This window comes from Bos taurus, chromosome 5 (genome assembly GCF_002263795.3).
Source record: "Bos taurus isolate L1 Dominette 01449 registration number 42190680 breed Hereford chromosome 5, ARS-UCD2.0, whole genome shotgun sequence".
Classification (NCBI taxonomy): domain Eukaryota; kingdom Metazoa; phylum Chordata; class Mammalia; order Artiodactyla; family Bovidae; genus Bos; species Bos taurus.
The window spans coordinates 8,812,654-8,835,933 of NC_037332.1; the positions used below are offsets into that span (position 1 = coordinate 8,812,654).

A 23,280-nucleotide genomic window follows, 5' to 3' on the forward strand; every position below is an offset into this window, starting at 1 on the left:
GTATTGTTCATTCAAGTCTCAGATCCCCAAATGAATTCATTAGCACACTAATGGAGGTTGAATTCAGGAAGAATAAGCCAAATCACTTTTTAAGACTTCGTATCCGATATATTTAGTATATAAACTTAGCCTTCAGGACCAACTACACAGATATTTAAATCCCAGTGTGGTTTTCTACCTGGTGTGTCCTCTCAGTTCAGTCTTTCATAATCACTTCTCAGTTCAGTTCAGTCAATCAGTCATGTCCGACTCTTTGCGACCCCATGAATCGCAGCACGCCAGGCCTCCCTGTCCATCACCAACTCCCGGAGTTCACTCAGACTCACGTCCATCGAGTCAGTGATGCCATCCAGCCATCTCATCCTCTGTCGTCCCCTTCTCCTCCTGCCCCCAATCCCTCCCAGCATCAGAGTCTTTTCCAATGAGTCAACTCTTCGCATGAGGTGAGCATATATCACATTGGATTTAAACCATCTATATGTATCCACATGCATAGGGATGCATACAGATGGTGAACGAACTTCTTAAAATATCTAGAGCACCCAGTATCATGCCAGACACACTCTAGGTGCACAATTATTCATTCAACATGTATTTATTTATTAGTGAGGCAAAATTCCATGGGCCCTGTTGCAATTCAAAGCCTCGTTCCAACACTTACTAGCTATGCAAGCTTTGGTAAAGTTTCTTGTCTATAAAAGACATACTATGGCCTGACTCCTAGGGTTTAGTTAGTGAGCATTAAATGAGCTATGTTTCAAGCTCTTAAAAAATGTCTGCTAATAGTACAGGCTTATTAAGTGTTAGGTATTTTCTTTATTAATATACTGTTTTTAACTGGATACTGCAGCAATTTCCATCGTATTTAACACAATCTGAATTGTGGGTAGATGAATTTTAAAGTTTTCCTTCCCTGTGTAACAAAACTATGACAATTTGCACACTGTTTGATCAAAGAGGGCTTTGAGTCACAAGCTTACATTTTATTTCAAGTGCTGCAGCTCAGAAACAGCAAGAGTTCAGAGCAAGATTTCAGCAAGGCAATGGAGAATGGGAATTCCAAATGATTATTCTGTTACTGCTACAGAAAACATTTTGAGAGTCAGTTGGCTTGATCCAATTAACCTGTGTCTGTTCCAAAACTGCCAAAAGCATCGAGTTTTATCTTATTGTATACAGGAGATGTGGTTCCCAGCTGGCTCTGTGGTAAAGAATCTGCCTGCAGTGTAGGAGACACGGGTTTATCCCTGAGTCAGGAAGATCCCCTGGAAATGGCAACCCACTCCACTATTCTTGCCTGAGAAATCCCATGGACCGAGGAGCCTGGTGGGCTACAGTCCATGGGGTCACAAAAGAGTCAGACACAACTTAGTGACTAAACAACAACACAAGAGGTAATTTCAATTAATATTGTACACAAAAACACTGTTAATGAAAATTATGCCAGATTAATCCGTGCAAAATTGCCTTTCCATCTCTAGGCTTTCATGTCTTTTTTAATCAAAAAATTAAAAAGGGAGACTTTAACTCTCATTTTTAAACACTACAAAATGCACTTGAAGTCTTTATGATGCATCTGAAATAGCTCTCTTACTGTCTTTTCTTGATCATGACCCTGTCATTCTTACCAAAATCTTGGGAGGCCTTTTAAAGCTATAAAAGTTCTCCATTATTGAGTGATGCTTTGAAAATAAATTATAGTTTTTGAAACTTCATTAGTAGAGAAATGGGTGTACATATGTGGATTACTAGGAAAAAAAATGTTAAATTTGTGAATTTATTATTAAATGCTTTAGAAACATCTCTGATATCCCAATTTCCAAGATTTCTTTCCCTATTATAGGTGGGAAATTTTCAATTTGTATAAAAATTCTTGATTTTCTGTATCATTACCACAGTAATTCAGTACTTGGGTTTTGAGTTGGATATGTATTGCTTCCATTTTTTAATTCTCTATATTATAAATCTAAGGGGGGAAATAATGTCACAGTGAATATGGTTTTCATTTGGCTCAGGGATTCGTTTTTCTTTTAGCTAGTTCTGAAATTTGTGTTGACTATAGTTATTAAATATAATTGTGATTTATCTTCTGGGAATGAATAACTCGGTTTGCTTAAAATTTTATACAGTTTATTACTTTGTAATATATTATTTGTAAACAATGCTCATGCTTTCTCTTATTCTTTAGGAAATGTCTATTTCATGTACTCTAAGAAACCATTAATTATAAGATGCAGCAATATTTCATAGACCAATAACAAAAAGTACTGCAAACTATGTCAAGAAATGGTTTCATATAACTTGAATTTTTATTTTGTACTTTTTGAATGATCATTGACTTAGACAGATTTTATTTTGTGTCATTTTCATGTATTCAGATAAGGAAAATAAAAGCAAAAGAGATTGGTTAATAAATTACAAAGATTTCTAAATCTGTTCTCAGCTCAGAGCTGATGATACCCATCTTTTTCTTACACACCATTTTCCTTCATGCCATCAAGAGTGTTTGATAAAGCATTTCTTTAAACATTGTTCCATTAGTGCTTCTAAAATCTTCCTAACTGTTTGACTCTCATTCTGCTAGTTTGAGTGTATGAGCTTTCAATAGAAAGCTTCAGACCACCGCCAGGATTCAGATCTCTTCCTCAAATGGCCCTTAAATGATTTGTTACTGGAACATCAATGGAAGTAAGAAGACAGTTGGGTGTGCACAGGCCTGGCTGACAGTGATAGTGAGATGCCATCGATTATAAGGAAAATAAATCCTCATTTCACAGATGTAAAAACGTGGAGAAAAATGTATTGTGGGAAAAAAAATGTATTCACAGTTGAATGTTTTAATCACTGCACTACCAGTGCATCTCCCAGGCACCTTGATAAACGTGCACAATAGGGGCGCCATGTCTCAGCGTCGTCGGTGCCTTCACTCCTCCACACACATCCAGTTAGGAATGTAGAGCGGACCGAGTGACAGAATTCAGCACCTCTGGCTATAAATCCAGATACTCCAGAAACAACTCAGCCTAGTGAACCCACATAGCAGATTTTACTTCTCATTATGCTTTCTTGATTAATAAGGTACAGGTACTCAGATTACAATCAATATTAGTTTTTGCAAGATACTATGCAGTGAAACTCAGAAAGAACTGAAAACCAAGCCAAAGCAAGCAGGACAGCCAGAGGGCAGGACTGCACAGTGGTCACAGACGTGAGCCCTGGGATCAGTTGCCTTTGGAACCCTGACTCTTACTTATTAACTCTGGGGCGGCGCGCATGCTGCTTCTCTTCTCTGTGCTTCACTTTCTTTAGGGTATCTCATAGCTTCAATTCCTGAAGGAGAGAATCTTATTGGCCTCACTCAGCTTTTCATGCTGAAGAGTGTCATTGGCCTCAGGCCAGCATCTAAGTGAGGTGTTCTTGAATTAGATATTCATTCTTCCTTAAACTTGCTGCATCCATGGGGTGATGGTGTAATCAACATAGATCCTTTTACACCATTAGAGTCTGTGAGCAGGAAGTTCCCGTGGAAAGGGGCTACAGATGGGCAAGCACTGGGATTCACATATTAAGGACATCTCAGTATTCAGTGTTCTTGCCTGGAGAATCCCAGGGACAGAGGAACCTGGTGGGCTGCCGTCTATGAGGTTACACAGGGTCAGACACGACCGAAGTGACTTAGCAGCAGCAGCAGCAGGATTTATGGGACTGAGGAGGAATGTTGACTCTTTTTTCAAAGTAAAGCTAACCAGGTGCATTTGTATACAATTTGCAGACACCTATGAGAGATACTGGCTGAGAACCACACTCTTAAGCAGGATTCTTCCTGCACCTCTTAGGAGACTGCTGTGATGAAACAAATAGGTAAAATCTGGACATACCTGGATATATTTTGAATCAATATTTTGAAGAAAAATGGCCCACGACCCTGTATGTTTTATGGTTTCATGAAGATAGGCTGCATGGTATGCTTCCATTTACTCTGCTGCTGCTGAGTCACTTCAGTCGTGTCCGACTCTGTGCGACCCCATAGACGGCAGCCCACCAGGCTCCCCCATCCCTGGGATTCTCCAGGCAAGAACACTGGAGTGGGTTGCCATTTCCTTCTCCAGTGCATGAAAGTGAAAAGTGAAAGTGAAGTCGCTCAGTTGTGTCAGACTCTTAGCGACCCCATGGACTGCAGCCTACCAGGCTCCTCCACCCATGGGATTCTCCAGGCAAGAGTACTGGAGTGGGATGCCATTGCCTTCTCCTCCATTTGCTCTAAGTTCTGATAAACAACGTTTTCTCTCTTGCCATTTTATTGGCATTGTCGCCAGAAGTCCCCTTTCTCCTGCCATGACAGGGATCATACAATCTCTGGCTGTCCTCTTACTTCCTGCAAGGGAAAGTATATAAAGAGAGAGACAGTACACCTGAAGCCTCGAATTCAAACATTTGCAAACTTGTAGAGGGTTTTGATCATGCTGCAAGAGTTCACTTACTGCCTAAGGATCCTTGGGTTGGGAAAGAATTTAAATGAAGCTTTTGACAGTGGTTCATTTTTTTTTCCCCAAAATCTTTCAGAGTGGGTATCATAAGTTGGATTCCCTGGAAAGCTGCCCTGAGTCAGAGGTAGCTTACTAGGGAATGCTTTCCATGTTAAGAGAGTGGTGGAAGCAGGCTTAGGCAAGGAGCGTTGCTGAAACTGACATGCAGTTACCACAGCTTTTAGCTGATCCCAGAGGGTACTTCAGAGATGAACCAAATTAAGACAGGGGGACAGACCTTTCCACTGGCATCCCAGGCACTGGATGTGGGCTGTCCCCGGGGAAGTGGGTTTAAGCCTTGGCAAAGCAGTTCCCTTTAGCCAAAGGCATTTCTTTAGGAGAGATTTCTCAGCTGTGAGTTGTCGGCAAGAGCCCTCCCTGAAGCTGAAGGCCTCATTCTGAAGTGGGGGGAAGGACACACAGGGCATCTTCTTAGGATTTTCACCTACACTTACAGGAAGTCAAAGAACATTCTGATGGAATAAAATCACTACATGTTGCCCTCCACCTCAAAAATACATACTAATACATTCTGTGGTATCTCCTGGGTTCTGTAATAGTTTCTGCAAGAATTACTTTCAGTTTGGAGCATTTCTACATTCAAAGACTTTTCTTAGTAATAATGTACTTTTCAATATTTTTTGACCTTCTTCTCCTGTTTGCCCTTTTATTTTGCATGCTATTATGATAAAATGCAATACTTAAACACAGATAGAAATAGTTCTTTCAACAAAAAAATCATTATGTTGATGCAGGTTGGTAGACTATCTCACTGTATAAGCTGAGAAATCCATATCAATTTGTAGACCCAGAGATAGACATAATTAAAGTCCTACTAAGTAGAATAAATATAAGGAACAGAGGGAAGTTGTCATGGCAACCAAAAATCCTGATTTTCCTCATTTTATACCACAAATGTATCAGCCTTCATGATACCTTAAAAATATTTCTACATTCTATTTTACCCAGTCACCATTTTGCATATTATATTTGCTAAACATGTAGCTGAATCCTTCTTTCTAGCAGTTTAGCTTTTTCTATTACATCGTAAAGGATTTTTTTGAAAATCTGATGTTAGGAAATAAATCTCTTTTTGCAAGGTACAGTTTCCTCAAGAGCAAAACGGTTTTAAAGCTTTTCTCCCTATGCATAATTTAAAACAATTTAGGCTTACAATATGTTGAAAATGTAAACATACATTAAAAAAAGTGAATATACTACCACAATGTTGATATTTTTAAGTATATCTTTCCAACCTTTTTTTTACAAAAAAATCTTATCCAGAGAAATTGGACATACTTTATATAATGTTTGGGAGAAGGCAATGGCACCCCACTCCAGTACTCTTGCCTGGAAAATCCCATGGATGGAGGAGCCTGGTAGGCTGCAGTCCATGGGGTCGCTAAGAGTCGGCAAGACTGAGCAACTTCACTTTCACATTTTCATCTAATACTGTAATATATTTCCAGATTCGTAAACATTTACCTTTAATTTTAATAACATTATTTTATGGATTATCATAATTTTAATGTCTCTGTTAGGTAATTTCTGGTCTTAAAATACTACAAATAAGTTACTATAAACATCCTTATATTAATTCTTTATTGTGAATTTCTAGAAAAAATAAATGAGTGCTTCTATAGACTATGTTCTCTTACTTTGGCCTCTGTAAAGTATTTTCCTAAACTATGGCCTTTTACCCATTGTCAAGATTTTTGTATACTCACCTTCACATCTATATTTATCCATGTTTACAATGAATATATATTAACTTTCAGTTCTTTGACTATTTGTGAAATTAAGCTCTGTTTTTTTTTCCCCCCAGGGACAATATGTATATATTTTATAATTGCTTGCTTGTGACCTTCAGCTTTCTTCTGGGGGAGAATTTATTTTTCTATTCAATAATATCTCTCTTGGCATACTCCAAGATGTTAAATTCCACTTTAACAAACTCAGTAACTATAACTCTAAAATTAATCAATCTCTTTTCTGTTAGTAAGGTGACTTGTGTTTCTATTCACTGGTAAACTTGAAAATAGAAATGCAAAATTTTTTCCAACTCAAAAGAAAATCATAAAATACCTTTCCGGTAGTGATTTAATTGCTTAATAACACTTAAATGTTATTATTGAAGAAGATTAGTGGAAGGAACCTTGGATCAGGCTAAATCTGTGTAGAACAAGTCACTTAATCTCTTCACAATCCTTTTTTTTCCCCTATAAAATAAGACCAAGTTACTTTTCAGAGTTTCAGGAAGAAATTGAGGATATTATACTTAAAAATCAATGCCAGCATTTTGGCACATAGTAAATTCTTAATAAATGGCATCTTCAGTTTTTATTAGCCTTGTTTAGTATTATTGTATCTTAACAGGTCCCTTACTATAGTAATTTTCCAAACAGTTATGAAACCAATAGTGGTTTGTGAAGCTAATAAGCATAATTAGAATTTACTAAAATAGAACAGAATAGAATGGAACATATCAGAATTTTTCACACATAGCAAGGACAAGTTTCCCAATGCGAAATGTGTTCCAAATATAACATATAGTGGAAGAGTGTGTATACTGGAGCACAATACACAACGTACTACTTACTAAGGGCTATGGTCCAAAGCTCTTTCAAAAAGCAGTTTTACTAGAGTTTAGTCTTATAGTATACATATCTCTGATACTAGCAGCTAGGACACCTAGGCACAAATCTCAACCCCACTAATTACTACTATCCATTAACCAACTGGTCGTAGTCTCCTCACCTGTAAAATGGGTGCTAATTACACTTATCTCATGGGAGTAGTGTGCTGCTGCTGCTGCTAAGTCGCTTCAGTCGTGTCCGACTCTGTGCGACCCCAGAGACGGCAGCCCACCAGGCTCCCCGTCCCTGGGATTCTCCAGGCCAGAACACTGGAGTGGGTTGCCATTTCCTTCTCCAATGCATGAAAGTGAAAAGTGAAAGTGAAGTCGCTCAGTCATTCCCGACTCTTACGATCCCATGGACTGCAGCCTACCAGGCTCCTCTGTCCATGGATTTTCCAGGCAAGAGTACTGGAGTGGGGTGCCATTGCCTTCTCCATGGGAGTAGTGTAGGAACTCTGATTTCCTATATCTAAACCACTTACCAAATCCTCAGTAATTGTTGGCTTTTTTTTTTATCAAGAGTTGAGTAGAACATAAATTTTTTTTCTGAATAAACAAACAAGGCCACATGCACCAAAGTATATGAGAATATGAAGTCATCACAGTAGTCAGGAGTGAATAACTGGCTACTTTTTACATCAGCAAAATGATGCTTCTTCATAAGCATCTTATTTCCATAAATATGGATTTTCAAGAGCAACGTAACTATCTTAGTTTTGTTATTTACAGACAATATCTCTCAGAATATAAAATAATAAAAATAAATTCAGTAATTAGTCTTTGTTAGTATATAAGATCCTTAACTGCCCATTTTATCTTTATAACTTGCAAAAGACTTTTTTAATTTCTCATGGTATACTTTAACTAAAAAGAAATATTGCCTGTATATTTCTTGCATAATCTTTTCTTGATTTTTTTTAATCAGAAAAAGTTGGGATAATATCATTGGTTACTAATTTACAAGTTTATAAATATTACCTTTTGTAACGAAACACCTTCCAGGTATACCTTATGTCTGAAAAGGATCTTTTTTGCAAATTACAGAAACATTCATTTACTTCCTTAGCAGCAATAGCAAAAAATACTGAATAAACTTTCAGGTCATTTTGTACATGTTGACTCTCTTTAACATGCATTATTTTTCCTATTGTCTTTTGGACCATTCAACTTACATATAGAAATGTTTTACATTCCAGAATAAACTGGGGAAATATGAAAATATTTAGTAATCCAAGAGAAAGAACCCAAATATCTGTGTGCACAAAAGCTGTGAACAAGTGTGTACCCAGTTAGAGGGATCAGCTGAACATCAGGCTCATCCCAGGAATGACATTCCACTTTCAGAACATGACAGAAATTGAGCTGAAACAGATACTATACCTTTAATTTAATGATGACACTGTTGTACTTCGTTATTTTATTTAGCACAATCATTTCCTTTAAATCCCACAATAAACCATAATTCCTCAAATATCCTCAACTACCCTATGGAGACAAGTAATGATGCATATCACATCTGGTGATTCTCACACTAGAGGAACAAATCCATTTTTTAATACATACAAATATTTCATGCATATGTGTGCATTTGTGTGTGTATGTAATTGAAGTCTTGCTGAGTCACATGAAATGTGAAAGCTAAGGTATCATCAGTATCAACAGTTTCATCTAGGTAAACATTTAAAGTAATCGAATAAATTTAATAAAATAGTTCAATAATATAATCAAGCCAAATAAACTAAAATAATTAGACAAGTCATATTTTATCATCAGTGCTTTGATAAATATAGTCAATCATGTCACATTTATAGTGGTTTCAAAAATTCACCCAGCAAGACAGGTGAATTACTGGTCACAGTATTATCTATGGTAAATGTCAAAAAAAAAAAAAAAACTGGGAGGAAAGCATACTATCAATAAATGAGACTCAAAAATTAATTTCTATATAACATTCAGGAATCTTGGACTATCAATATTACAATAGTATTCTTTACAAACATTTTTAAATTGACTAACATTTTGAATGTATGCTATCATTTATCAGCAGTTTTAATATAAATATTTCATCTCATCTTGTAAAACACATAAAATGTGTAGAGTACAGAGCATGTATGTTGTCAATATTTTTTTCATGTGCATTTCAGTAAGACATGGGTTAGAGAGTTAAATCTACACAGCAAATAATTGCCTGCATAAGTAACTTAAGAGATTTGACAGTTTCATTCTATTGTTAGGAGAGAATGCTTTCAATAACTATGTATGGCCTTCCCTTCTGGGGAAGAACCTTCTCTGTGGCTCTATAAATATTTCATGAGCCAACATAAAGTAATATGCTAATGACGTGCTATTTACCCAGTGAGCAGGTGTGCCCTCTCCTGTCTTTTCATCTCTAGAATAGCTCTCACCCAGGTCAGGCAAGCCATTCTGAATTGTGCTTTTTTTGCTTCCCTCCCCTCACAGTCTCAGCTGAACCCACGATGGTGAGCGAGAGCCATCACGAGGCGCTGGCAGCCCCGCCGGTCACCACTGTGGCGACGGTCCTGCCACACAACGCCACAGAGCCAGCCAGTCCCGGGGAAGGGAAGGAGGATGCCTTCTCCAAGCTGAAGGAGAAGTTTATGAATGAGTTGCATAAAATTCCATGTGAGTATTACATATTGTTCCTCATGTAAAAATATATGGTTGAGAATCAATTTACCCATTAGAAGCGAAAAGCAGTATTCTTCTTAACATAAGCAGAACTTTGATTTTTTTTTTATTGTTAGAATGGTAGTATTTCAAAAATAAAAAGGTATAGTCTTGAAAATGGAGTATTCTAAAGTATTTAAATATACTTAATAAATGAAAATCCATCTTGTGTTTAATGTAGGTGGGTTCTTTTTGTCTTCTTCAATGTCTCTCTCTCTCCAGAAAATATTAATGTTTATGGGTTGTGCTGTATTTTACATCTTTATTTATGAAATTATTCCATTGTAAAGATTATTCCTAAACAATAGCAAAAACATACGTTCCCATTATTACAAGTTTAGTTTTCTTTCACTCATATGTTAATGTTTCAAAAATGTTTGCACAATTTTTAACATTTTCTTTGCGGTCATCTGGAAAGAAACCATAAACTGAACCTAAGTTTGAGTGTGTGTAGCACTAAGTCCAATCAATGGCATTTAATTTAAATCTTAAATTTCAGGTTGGTCTTTTCTATTCAAATGTAAACATTTACTATACGACAGTTATCTGGGCTTCCCTGGTGGCCCAGACAGTAAAGACTGCACCTACAACGCAGGAGACCTGGGTTTGATCCCAGGGTCAGGAAGACCCCTGGAGAAGGGAATGTCAACCTACTACAGTATTCTTGCCTGGGAAATCCCACGGACAGAGGAGCCTGGCAGGCTACAGCCCATGGGTTGCAAAGAGTTGGACATGACTGAGTGGCTAAGCACACAGATACTTATCTAGTGTCTAATGGGAAACAGATTTTGGCCCTCACAAAATAATCAATAAGGAGGCAAATGTATATGGTCCATCATGGAGTAATAAATAATATATGGAAAACAGGAGAGTAAAGTGGGAAAGGCAAAGGGGTAGATGGTAGAAGGTTATTATTTGCTTGGATGATCTGAGCTGATTTCCTTTGTAAGGAAACCTGGAGGAGAAAGTTCTAAAACCTGTGAAATACAAGGCCCCTTAGGCAAGAATCCACCTGGAACAGAAAGGAACTCAGTGCGCCTTTGGTAGAATAAAGCAAAGTAGGGAATGGCAGAAGGCAAACCTGAGGCTCCAAGATGTGGAGCCTTGTGAATTGTTCTGAGGAAACTGGATTTTACTCTGAGTGAAATAAAATGCCTTTGGAACATTTTGAGCAGAGGTATCCCATGATCTGAAGTAGGCTTTTCTTAAAAAAATCAGGCAGCCTGAATGGGAGGGGAGTTTGAAAGAGAATGGACACGTGTATATGTATAGCTGAGTCCCTTTGCTGTCCACCAGAAACTATTAATATCACAAAACTGTTAATCAGCTATACTCCAATATAAAATAAAAAGCTTAAAAATAAATAAAAATTTAAAATTCACTCTTGCTATTGTGTTGAAAGTATGCTTAGGGGGACAAGGAGAAAGAATAAAACAGGTTGTTGCAATAATCTAGATGAGAGATTTACAAAATTCATAAGAGAAAGATTCTATAAGGACACTGAATTAAACTGCAAGGAATCTTCTCCTCCTTGGAATTAACAACTTGTTGATCTGTTCGCCCACTTTCAATGAATTCAGATACATCTGGAAGATACTCTTAGCACAGTTGTCAGTAATTTCCATTCTCAGCATGAAGATTCATAACCTACGGAAGGTAGAGACAGTCCAGTAGAGCGAGCCCTAAAGGGGAAACACAGGCTCTCTCGGGTTCTCTTCCTTTCTCTGCTGCTGAGCTAATGGATTGATTCAGCTAACTTTTGATATGACTCTGAAGTCACAACTTCAGGGCAAAAACTAAATGCATCTATCACGAGGGCAAACTCTCACTTGGCCATTTTATCAAAACGCTTGCTTTAAAAGAAATGTGTTAGAGGGAAGCAGAGAAAGCAATGACTAACACCAAATCAAATGTGTATTCTGCCTTGTCTTCAGCATCATTTCCTTCTCTGAAGGGGTAAACAATATGAGAGGCAATGGCAGCGTTGACAACAGTGGGATTTCATGTTCCCCATTAAATAGCCATTCTCTCACTTTCTTTAGGCTTTCCCAACCATGCTTTCAAAATTATAATCCATTCACCCCATCCCAACTCCATCAGCATTTCCTGTCCTCTGTCCCTTGCTTTATTTCTCACTGGATTACTTAGCACCATCTGAAATGCTGTGTATTTTATTACTGGTTTTTAAATTGTTCTGGCTCTCTTCAAAATTAGGTAATCTGTATGAAGGGAAAATTCTGGGTCTGTTTTATGCATAGTTTCACCCTGGTGATCCTTAATATATATAGGGCACTCAGTTTCTATTTGTCAAGTGAGTGAATGAATCAATCAATGTTGACTTGGCTTACATGCTGAACCTCCACTCTTAGATTTTGAGTCCTTAAAAGGCTGAAAATTTAAAGCATCTGAAAAAATTTTAAGGTGAAAAACAAGGTCCTCCTGTATGGCACAGGGAACTATATTCAATACCCTGTAATAAACCATAATGGAAAGGAATATGAAAAAGAGTGTATACATATGTGTTACTGAATCACCTTTACTGTACTATAGATATAAACACATTATAAATCAAGTATAGTAAATTTTTAAAATTTGATTTCTAACACCAAAGAAAGCATCATTTCAGTGCTTGACTGTGTCATTCACATTGAAAAAATAGGTTTTCTCCATATTTATAGTGATAACTTTATCTTTTAGCCTTTCCCACTGAGCGCCATCTGTACTTTATATTTTCCTCCCTGTTCATCAACAGGAAAAGAATCAACACGGGAAAATATCTGTGCAACTCTCCCTTTTTCTTTCTCTTGGCTAATCTTATTTCATTCCTTCCTCCCAAGCCACTATCGCATTCCTGTATTTCTTTCTTGGGCACTGGAAATCAGATCAGGTCATCAGTCTTTCTCTGTGGAGATTTACTTTTGACCAGCAACCTAAAATAGTAGAAGGTCAGAGAATCTAGGTAACATCTCTTAGAAATACGATGCTGCTAGCTCTCTCCTTGATTTTTTTAATGGGGAAAAAACAACTGAAATACCTAAAATTTTAAATGGTTTGGCAAATAACTAGAAAAACTAAATCATAAATACAGCCACACAGGTTTATGATAAATGTGCAACTGCGTATTTTACACTTTCATTTTAATCCATCACAATTGTTACTGCCTGTGTAATTGAAATTTCTAATGGGATTTATACACAGGAGCAACACTCCACAGAAATGAATCATATTCCCTAAATCCAATTCCTTTAGGAGCATATGTTACATAAAGGTTATCACTTTTGACTTGGCATAATATGGTGTGATGCTAATGACAGGTAACAAATTAGAATATTAATTGATTTCTGTCTCTGAACTAAATCTTGGTTATCTGGCAGATGTGTTTTTTTGCAAAATTGATAGCAAACAGCTTTAGTCTGTCACTTGAAATTCCCACTTGAGAGAAGAGAGGTGTCACAATGGCAAGGAGTGTGTATGTCATTAGTTGGGTAATCTGCAGAGTCCAGCACGGAGCATATTCAAACAAAACTGCTTGATGATATCATCCATAATACCAAGGGGTTTCAAATTTAAAAAAGGAAAAGGAAATGGTAAATTCTGAGCATTTTTATCTTTCCATTCATTCTGCATACTGTTATCTAAATGAAGCAGACAAGGTTTTGCAGAATGCTTCTTTATTTTGCAACTTTGATTTTAATATGACTAAGGCCATGGTTGGCTTGTAAAGCATGAACTCATGTCATCCAAATAGCTGTGATTAAGGTTTTGATATTCGTGAGCTTCTTGAAGTCAAGTGCACCTTTCCTGAAGTACAGCAGAAAACCAAATAGCCGAAACTTGATTCTGAGTCTAGAATAAGACCAAGTGGGCTGAGGATAGTTATGTAATTCATGTAGAAATACTATTGGGTGGACAGTTTAACACAGGATTTAGAAACACAAGCTCTGGTTACAGACTGCATGGGTTCAGCTCTTAGCTCTGCCATATTCTATGTGACCTGGAGAATGTGACTTCAACTTTCTGTGCTTCAGTTTCTTCTGGTATAAAATGGGGATAAAAATAACATCTCCATATAGAGTTGTTGGCTAGAGGCATCCATGCATATGAAGTGCTTAGCAGAGTGTCTGGCACAAAGTAAGCACCCTATAAGTGTTAGCTGTTATTAGAGTCAAACTGTCGTTTTTAACGAGTCTATTTCTCTTTTAGAAAAGCCCTCCGTTAAGGTCAGACAGACACCCAAATTGAGAAAATTCCAGAAACTCTGCAGCCAAATATTCAAGCATTACATTCTTCAAACCCATTCCAAGGATGCCTGTTCCAGGAAAGACAAATTCCCTCTTGGTGTTTCCTCTTTACATCATCTCTAATTTTCTTTTCTTTTGTTATTTCATTTTCTTACTCCCTTGTTCCTTTTAGCCTATAGGTGTGCTCAAAGTTCACATATGTGCAAGTGAAATTCTATGCATCGTATGTGCTTCGGAAACGTCAGTTTTCTCTGTATGCACGCTACGCTTTTCTTCTTCCTTGACCTCCTCGGTCACCCACCGTTCTCTCTTCCTCCTTCATATCTACATCAAACTGAGTGGAAAACACAACCTAAACCCTGACATCTATTTCTTCAACTCCCACCAACAACTCAGCTCCTTCCACTCTGATTTCCATCCATCAAGTACAGGCAAAATGGTCACCAGGTACTTCTTTTTGCACAGTTATGAGGGTGACTTTCAACCTTCATTTGGTCAGATATATCTGCATCATTATGATGATCAGCAGTCATGATCTGAAAAATCTTGATTTCCTAAGAATATAATCTCATTTCCTCATCTTCCTTCCTTCCCTCCTTATTCTCTTTCATTGACTGGTCCTCCCTTTTCATTGTCTTTCCTACCCTTTAGTGGTAGAGGTCACAGTTTACAGGCTTCCATTTTTAATCCTGTTCCAGTCTTATTCTACATGCTCTCCCTGGGCCATCTCATTCCCTAGCTATTCAGGAAAGAAATCTCACTATTAGCCTTGTCTCCCTGATCTATTGCAACTCCAGTTCCATACCTGCATTCATTTAAGTCCTGTTAAATCTCCTTTAAAAGACTGCTTCAAATCAGTTGGCAATTTGCTTTTCTCTCTTCCTGTATTCCCTTTGACCATTAACCCTGACACATTTTTTAAATTACTCAAGAACCTGTTCAAATGTTACCATTTGGACAAGAAGTTCTCTCATTTCCAAAACAGAATTGAGTCATCCTGCAAGCTTTCAAAGCTCTTCATCTAAACTGCTCAGAGGCAGGTACAGTTTCTTACACACATTCGTATCCCGCATACTCTGAAAGTATCTGCCACCATGCAAGAAACAACAGTATAGGTTATTACAATATTATAGATATTAACATTACACCAAATACTGTGATTCTCATGCCATGCTTGGAGAAACTAAGATCTAGAAAGCAATCGTTTTCAAACCTTTTAGCCAAGGATCCTTTTGTTCAAATGAAATATTGTCCAGAAACCTAGGGACAGCAAGGCAGAGCTGCCTTGGTGAGTTAAAGATATCTTTCTCACTCACCCTCCCAAGATATACCCGCCAACTACAAAGACACCCGATTGTATGGAACACGGTTTGACGACAGTGAGTTGAACAAATAGTGAGTGTATCAATGTTATTCCTCACAGCAATCACCAGTGGAACTCCGCAACCAGTAGTGGTAAAACTGGTTAAATATGTCACAAGCTGAGGAAAAATGCAGTCCAGTACTTTTTTCCCTCATGGGGCTGCAGAATGAACATAATGTTATTGCCATATATTACTGTCAAGAATACAGTGTTAATTCAAGAAGATGTTTTCAAGAAACATAAGAGGAGAACCCTTAGTAGCATGGGAAGAACAATAATTATTGTAACAATTGCCAGTGTTCACTGAGCACTTTGCAGGGAAGCATGGGCTGTGCATTCTGTGAAATCGACCTCCATTCTGCCCTATAAAATCTCTACTAGGAGAGAATAATTATTATCCCTCTTTTGTGGATAAGAAATCTGAAGCCTAGTAAGCCACACATGGTGGAGGTTGTAGATCAGGCTGTGTCAGGAGAAAGCTCTGCACTTTTGTGATTATGCCTTCACAGAATATCACAAAGACTGTAATCACCTCCACTATTATTTATCTCAACTGACTAGAAACTCTTAGGACTCTATGTGCCTATTCAGAGGCACTGGTTGATATCTGATGTTCATCTTTGTTATTCATCTTAATGACTAAATAATTGGAAAACAAGTTTAATACTAACTGAGTTTCCCCTTGGAGAAAGAAATGGCGGCCCACTCCAGTATGCTCACCTAGAGAATCCCATAGACAGGAGCCTGGCGGGCTACGGTCCATGGGGTCGCAAAGAGTTGGACACAACTGAGCGACTAACACTAACCCTTGGCCTTAAAGACAAGTGTTTATTCACTTTATATTTCTGCATTTCTTTTATTGGACTCACTCAGATAGTAATAGATTATTCCCATGACAATCTATCAAAGTACTAAGAGTTAGAGTCTGCTGCATTGTGGAAATTAATTTCTCAGCTATCATCCGCTGACTCAACTTCAGCTCTCATCTGTTGACTCAGTTCTTCTCACACTTGAGAGAAGTACTGGCTAAGATGTTAAGTGAAATTATTCATTGTTAGCCTCTATTGAATTGAAATATCTATGAGAAAAAAGTTACAACGCAGATGAGGGTTATTTTCAGTGCTTTGCAGTATGGAGTGACTCCATCAGTGCATGCTGAAGGGATGTGTGTGGGACAAGGACACTTGGAGACAAGGGTGGTATTTCATCACAGCACGATGTTCATGCTTTCATGCTGATGCACAATCAACATTTTGATTTAGTTATATCATTTCTCAAGTTTAACTCTGACTCAGAATACCTGAAGTGAATATGTGTGTGTATTTATATAGAGAGTGTGTCAATACAGTATGTGTGTGTGTGTGTGTGTGTGTGTGTGTGTGTGTGTGTTAATGGTTACCGTGGAAAAACAGTTCAAGTCAGTTTGGTTCTTAATAGAGTTGACACTGCCCTCTACAGGCTGTTGTGAATATTTGTTGGGCCGTTTTTAGTGTGCTGAAAAATGGGCATGCGGGGCAGCTGCTTGTATTTACAGGCCCTGGGCCAAGAACATAAACATCTTCCGACATGTGAGACAGTATCACACAATTAAAAACTCTCCCAATTCCGCACATATTTCACAGTCTCCCTGGGATATGCATAAGAAAGGAACCCCTGTTTATAATGATTTGAACCTGGAACAACTTGACACAACGCGGAAAGTGTTTTTGTAAGGCTCTGATACAAGCTGACTATTCTAGCTCTTATTCTGATGTTTGCCTCTGAACTTTCTTTTGCTCCTGACTTTTTGCAAAATTTCTGTCTTATTTCTCCAAATACAAATATCCCTTTTAGCAACTGTAAACATTTGATCACTTCATTGGGACACAAGTAAAGTTTTGAAGTTCTGAAGATTTTTACAATGAAATGTGACTTATACAAATTATTATTTCTCCTGTATTATAGTTAGCACATTGTATTGATTTGTAAAGTTTATGTAGATATGTTGTATCATCTATTATTTATACTATGAGTAAAAGGATTATTATAAAATAATTGCTTTAATACTGATTTTAAAGAGCAAGTATGTAATCTGACTACCAACATCCTATATTCAATATAGAAACCTAACAAAATTATATGCTACTGATGCTGTATTTCAGGAAGGTTGTTTAAATGTGTCCTTGAATTTTGTTTCCCTCTTGGAAGCCTATTATGCAGAAAATTCCCCCAAGAAATGCATGCCTTTAAAATGAACTAGTGCTGTGAGATTTTATAAGCTTCCTAAGTATAGGTAATACAGAGTAACACTAAGCACATTAAGCCACCAAGTGAATTAAGATCTCAGCGAAGTTTCTAGACCTGATTTAGCTACATTCCATTAGCATTTCAAAGATATTAAGTAAACACACCTAAGGAAAATAAGGGAAGTGAACAATACTTTGGACATATATTAATAATAGCTCAGGAGTCACCTTGCTGAAATACTGTACAAATAGGCAGATAAATGTTTAAAATTATTTTTAAATACATTTCTCACCACATGGCAGTTGCATGTCAAAATACAGGCTGTGTTTTCACTCAGGGAAGTCTGACTACAAATGCAAATCTATAAAACAGCAAAACGAATGAAGCTGAGAGACTGCTGTTTTCTCCTCACCCTAATGACGAGGTAGATCTTTAATCGCGCTGCTAACCTGTCAGGTTTGTGCTGGTTTCCAATAAATTAGATAAAGAATTTAGAAGCAGAAACCAGAGGGAAGTCATGTGGTGTGCCATCATCTTTTTAGCACTCAGCTTTATTTTTCTTTGTTTTGATTTTCATTCCTGAGAATATTATCATAAAAGGTCTGAACTTGTTATCATCTGAGTCCACATGCCTCCCCAGTCTGCCTTTTAAGTGAACTTAGATAACTTAGAAATAAAGATGAAGACAACAGTGGCCCTTTTAAACATTTCCTCACCAAGCAACACTTTCACTGAAACCACTGTCCCGGAGGAGTCTCAAAATCACTTCAACCCTCTGCCTTTTCAAGCTTTTTACATACAAACAAGGTTTGTTTGTTTGTTTTTTAATCCACAGTAAGCTACAAATAATTGAAATATATTTGACTAATAATTATGCCATTTATGGAAAGGAGTGTGCACCTGTCCAAAGAAACTCAGAAAAGAGCCAGGATCTCAGGGTATGAGAGACTTAATTTATGGAGTTACATGGTTTGATGCCTTGAAAATAAAACTTTATGACAATAATTTTCTTTTATAAGGATTTGGATCAGATTCTTTAAAATCACTAAACTACTGCAATAGATTAAAAACACTGCTATTAAATAAATATTACCCCCTAAATACTTCTGTACACTTCAGTAGCCTGAAGTTTTAAGGCTTTGACCATAATTCTGAGTTAGTCCCTCAGAGACTCTGGCCCAATATTAGTTGTTTTTGTTCAGTCACTGAGTTGTGTCTGACTCTTTATGACCCCCATAGACTACAGCACGCCAGGCCTCCCTGTCCTTCACTATCTTCCAGAGTTTGCTCAAACCCATGTCCATTGAGTCGGTGATGCCATGCAACCATCTCATCCTCTGTCATCCCCTTCTCCTCCTGCCCTCAATTTTCCCAGCATCAGGGTCTTTTCCAATGAGTCAGTTCTTCGCATCAGGTGGCCAAAGTATTGGAATGTAACCTGCTTTAGTGGAATATTGTTTGCTATAATAAAAGGCCAGAGTGTGAGCTCTGGAGTTGGTCTGCCTGGGGCCAAAGTCCCAATTCTGCTGTTACTACTATGCCACCTTGAGCAAATCATTTAATCTCTCTGTAAAATGAGGATAATCAGAGTACTTACTTCTGGGAAGTTGTCTGGATATAGTATGGGACAGATTCAAAATTCATAAACTTCTAATGTTTATTTTATATAACTCCCACTATGTTCTAGGCTGGTATTCCATGCTTAGGAACTAAATAAAGCATATCATTTTAACTTCTTTTGGGGCTCAATAGCATTACAGACTCAGAATTTTTCTACCAGTTGTTATTGTTCAGTCACCCAGTCGTGTCCGACTCTGAGACCCCATAGACTGCAGCACACCAGGCTTCCACGTCCCTCACCATCTCCTAAAGTTTGCCCAAAGTCATGTCCATTGCCTCGGTGATGCCATCCAGCCATCTCATCCTCTGACACTCTCTTCCCCTTCTGCCCTCAATCTTTCCCTCATCAGGGACTTTTCCAATGAGTCAGATGACCAAAATACTGGAGCTTCAGCTTCAGCATAAGTCTTCCAAGGAGTATTCAGGGTTGATTTCTCTTGAGATTCACTGATTTGATCTCCTTTTCTACCAGAAGGACGTCTAAATTAAAGTGTCCTAGCAAGACATGGACAGCATTGTAAGATATGATATTGTTTTTGCCTCATCATTCCAGCCTCATCTCCACTTATTCACTCTCACAGTTTGTTTTGGCAATACAGAGACCCTTGGAGTTACAGAATTTATTATCCACATCGTCGCATAAGTCTAGGTCTTTGCCCAAACTCACTCCTCTACCGGAAATGGCTTGGTGGCCCCTGCTGTTCTAGCTGGACTATTTGTAGTTATGCTTCAGAACTCTATTCTTTTTTCAAGGTCTTCCTGTCCTCACGCTCCCCACCCCATGATGTACTATTCATCAGCAATTCTCCCCCTGTGATAGGTCTGTGCTTTACATATGTTTATAATTTTTGCTTCCTGTTTGCTTATCTGTTTTCTTTCCTAATACCAACCTCTCTCAATACCAACCAATCTACATCAAAACACTGTCTTTTCATCTTCTCAACCCCAGCAAAACTTGGCTCATAGTAGGTAAAATTATTATTCTCTTTTAGCTCAAAAGATTCTAGGTAATTATATTAACAAGAAAAGGACTTCCAGTCATAGATACAGAGGACAGACTGGCAGAGCCCAGAGACAGGAAATCAGTCAAACCATGACTGACTAATGGGGAAGTAAGTTACAGCATGGTGACTGTAGTTAATAATACTGTACTGCATATTTGAAAGTTGCTAAGAGATTAGATATTAAAAGTACTCATCACGAGAAAAAAAATTGTAACTGCATATATGATGAATGTTAATTAGATTTGTTGGGGTGATCATTTCATAACATACACACGTACTGAATCATTATGTTATACACTTGAAACAAATACAATATGTCAATTATATCTCTATTAAAACAGAAAAGGACTTCTGAAGGAGTAATTACAGAAAGGTGTAATAATAACAATAGTAACATTCAAGGTTAAATTCAACGTTACATTGAACTAAAGATCGCCGACCCTCCAGAGCTCTTTTACTTTACTCAGCCTTTATCATCTGCTTTCTTTCTTCCTTGTCTGCATTATATTAAAATGTTAGGAACTAATCAATTCTCTTTGGCCAGTCTGATTCAGCTCTGCGACACAAATAGCCACCGAACTGGTCCTCAGAGTACACGGTTCTCCCTACAAACATTTTTGTTCAAGTGGAGACCTGGGATTTAATACTAGTTTCATCTTTCAGTTTTAAAAATGACGTATTGTATTGCAATGCCCAGGAAACAAGATGAGCTCACATCTTTTAACGATTGCCAGGCTACACAGCCCAGTTTCCAGCGCATTCACTGAGAGCCCAAAGATGCTGGCAAATGTGTTACAGCAGCTTTTCCCGCAGTGGGTACTTCTGTGAGGTTCTCACTGGGGAGGAGCTGTTTACAGGACACTCTGAGTCTCCCTGTTTCACTTATCAACCACACAGAGCACAGCCTTCTGGTCCTGCAGGGGCTATAGTTGTTGATGACGCCACGCTGTGGATACCATTTGAAGTGGTGCTTCAGAATGGCCTTGCCAACCTTCTTTTGCCCACACTGACTGGAACTCTTCCATGTCACCTCAGCTTTCCACAGCGGCTGTCATCCATCCACCTTTCTTTTCCAGACCTGCTAATGTGGCTCTAGCGATGTGATTTACCTGGCTGTCTTCCAGGTCCTCATCAGTAGAGAGTCTGTTTTGCTATTTTGCATTCTGTAGCCTTCAACTCTAGCACCGATGCTGCTGATATGAAAGCTCAGGTACTTCCATAAGAGTTCGAGTTTAATGATCTGTCTAAAAGCTGAGCACCGAGTGATTCACTAGTGCTTCAAGTACTCGAACACAGTTTCCCAAAGTCAGTTCTGCTGTTTTTATCCTCCACTGGAGCTCGATGCAACTTTGCCTCTCTCTGGACTTCCTGACTTGGCCGTTCATTAAGTCAGGGACAGTGGACCTTTCATACAGGCACCCAGCGTCATGTACCTTCCCCTTACTCTTCTCTCTTGCTTCCTGAGACTTTAATCATCTTTCTGAGTGTTCTTATTCCCTCTGCCTCCTTTAGTCACTAACAGGTACTTTCCCATGATCTGCCTTTGGCATTCATCTACCTCTATGATTTCTTCATAATTTTAGGACTTCCAATACTCTTTATTTAAATCACACTCTAAACTCAATTCCAAGTCTTAATGTCTTTACTGAGCTCCTGCATTTTGCTAAATTCACTTTACTAAGGAATGGTTTATTTACAATAAGGTGCACCCATTGCAAATGTACATTTTGACAAGTATATGAAATGTAATCACCCCTCCAAACAATGCCTCTAAGTCCCTTTCTAGCAATTCCTGCCCTGGTTCTAGGTGATAATTGATCTGCTTTCTGTCACCATAAATTCATATTGACTATTCAAAAATTTCATAAAAATGGAACAATTCACCGTGTAGTCTCTTGCATCTGGCTTCTTTCACTGAATCCAATGTTTTTAGTATTCATCCATGTTCTTTTATATATAAGTAAACCATTCATTTTTATTGCTCAGCATTCTATTCTATGGTCGACAGTCTATTGTTGATTAATGAAAATATAGGTTTTTTCAGTTTGGAACTCTTAAGAATAAAGCTGCTGAAAATATTCTTGTGTAAGTCCTTGAGGTGATACATGTTTATGTTTTGCTTATGTTTTCTTTTGGTGGCTCAGACGGTAAAGAATCTGCCTGCAGTACAAGAGACCCGGATTTGATCCTTGGGTTAGGAAAATCCCCTGGAGAAGGGAATGGTTACCCAATCCACTATTCTTGCTTGGAGAATTCTATGGACAGAGGAGCACCCATGGGGTCTCAAAAAGTTGCATATGACTGAGCAACTAACACTTTTACTTTTACTATATTTCCTCTTGGGGAGTACCTATGTGAGGAACTGCTGAGTAGTAATGTAATATTTGTTTTCTTTGTATAAAAAAGATTGTCAAACTTTTCCTAAAAATGACCGTGGTATTTATATCCTACCTGTGATGTATAAAAGTTCTAGTTGCTCTGTGCCCTTGCTAACACTTGGAATTGTTGGACTTTCTAGCCATTTGTAGTACAGGTATTGTGTATGTCATTGTAATTGTAATGTGCATTTCCATGGTAACTCAAAACAGATTGTAGATCTAAACAAAAAATTAAAAAAAGAAAACTCCTAGAAGAAAATGTAGTGGGTAATTCAATGTTCTTGATTTTTCCCAGCTTTATTGAAATATAATTGATAACATAACATTGTATACGATTAAACTATACAGGAGACAGGGATCAAGACCATCCCCAAGAAAAAGAAATGCAAAAAAGCAAAATGGCTGTCTGGGGAGGCCTTACAAACAGCTATGAAATGAAGAAAAGCAAAAAGCAAAGAAGAAAAAGAAAAATATGCCCATTTGAATGCAAACTTCCAAAGAATAGCAAGGAGAGATAAGAAAGCCTTCCTCAGTGATCAATGCAAAGAAATAGAAGAAAACAACAGAATGGGAAAGACTAGAGATCTCTTCCAGAA

The 23,280-nt window shown here is 37.8% G+C and overlaps 1 protein-coding gene across 9 annotated transcripts in view; it reads left to right on the forward strand.

Annotated features, from left to right (window-relative positions):
• Positions 1-23,280, forward strand: part of SYT1 (synaptotagmin 1) — a 608,923-nt gene that overhangs the window by 371,372 nt on the left and 214,271 nt on the right. For 7 of the 9 annotated variants that reach the window (XM_059886096.1, XM_059886100.1, XM_005206030.5 and 4 more), the window contains 1 exon segment: positions 9,625-9,807. In XM_059886096.1, the coding sequence (XP_059742079.1) occupies positions 9,642-9,807 (166 nt within the window). In that variant the 5' untranslated portion in view covers positions 9,625-9,641. 9 annotated transcript variants of the gene reach the window in all.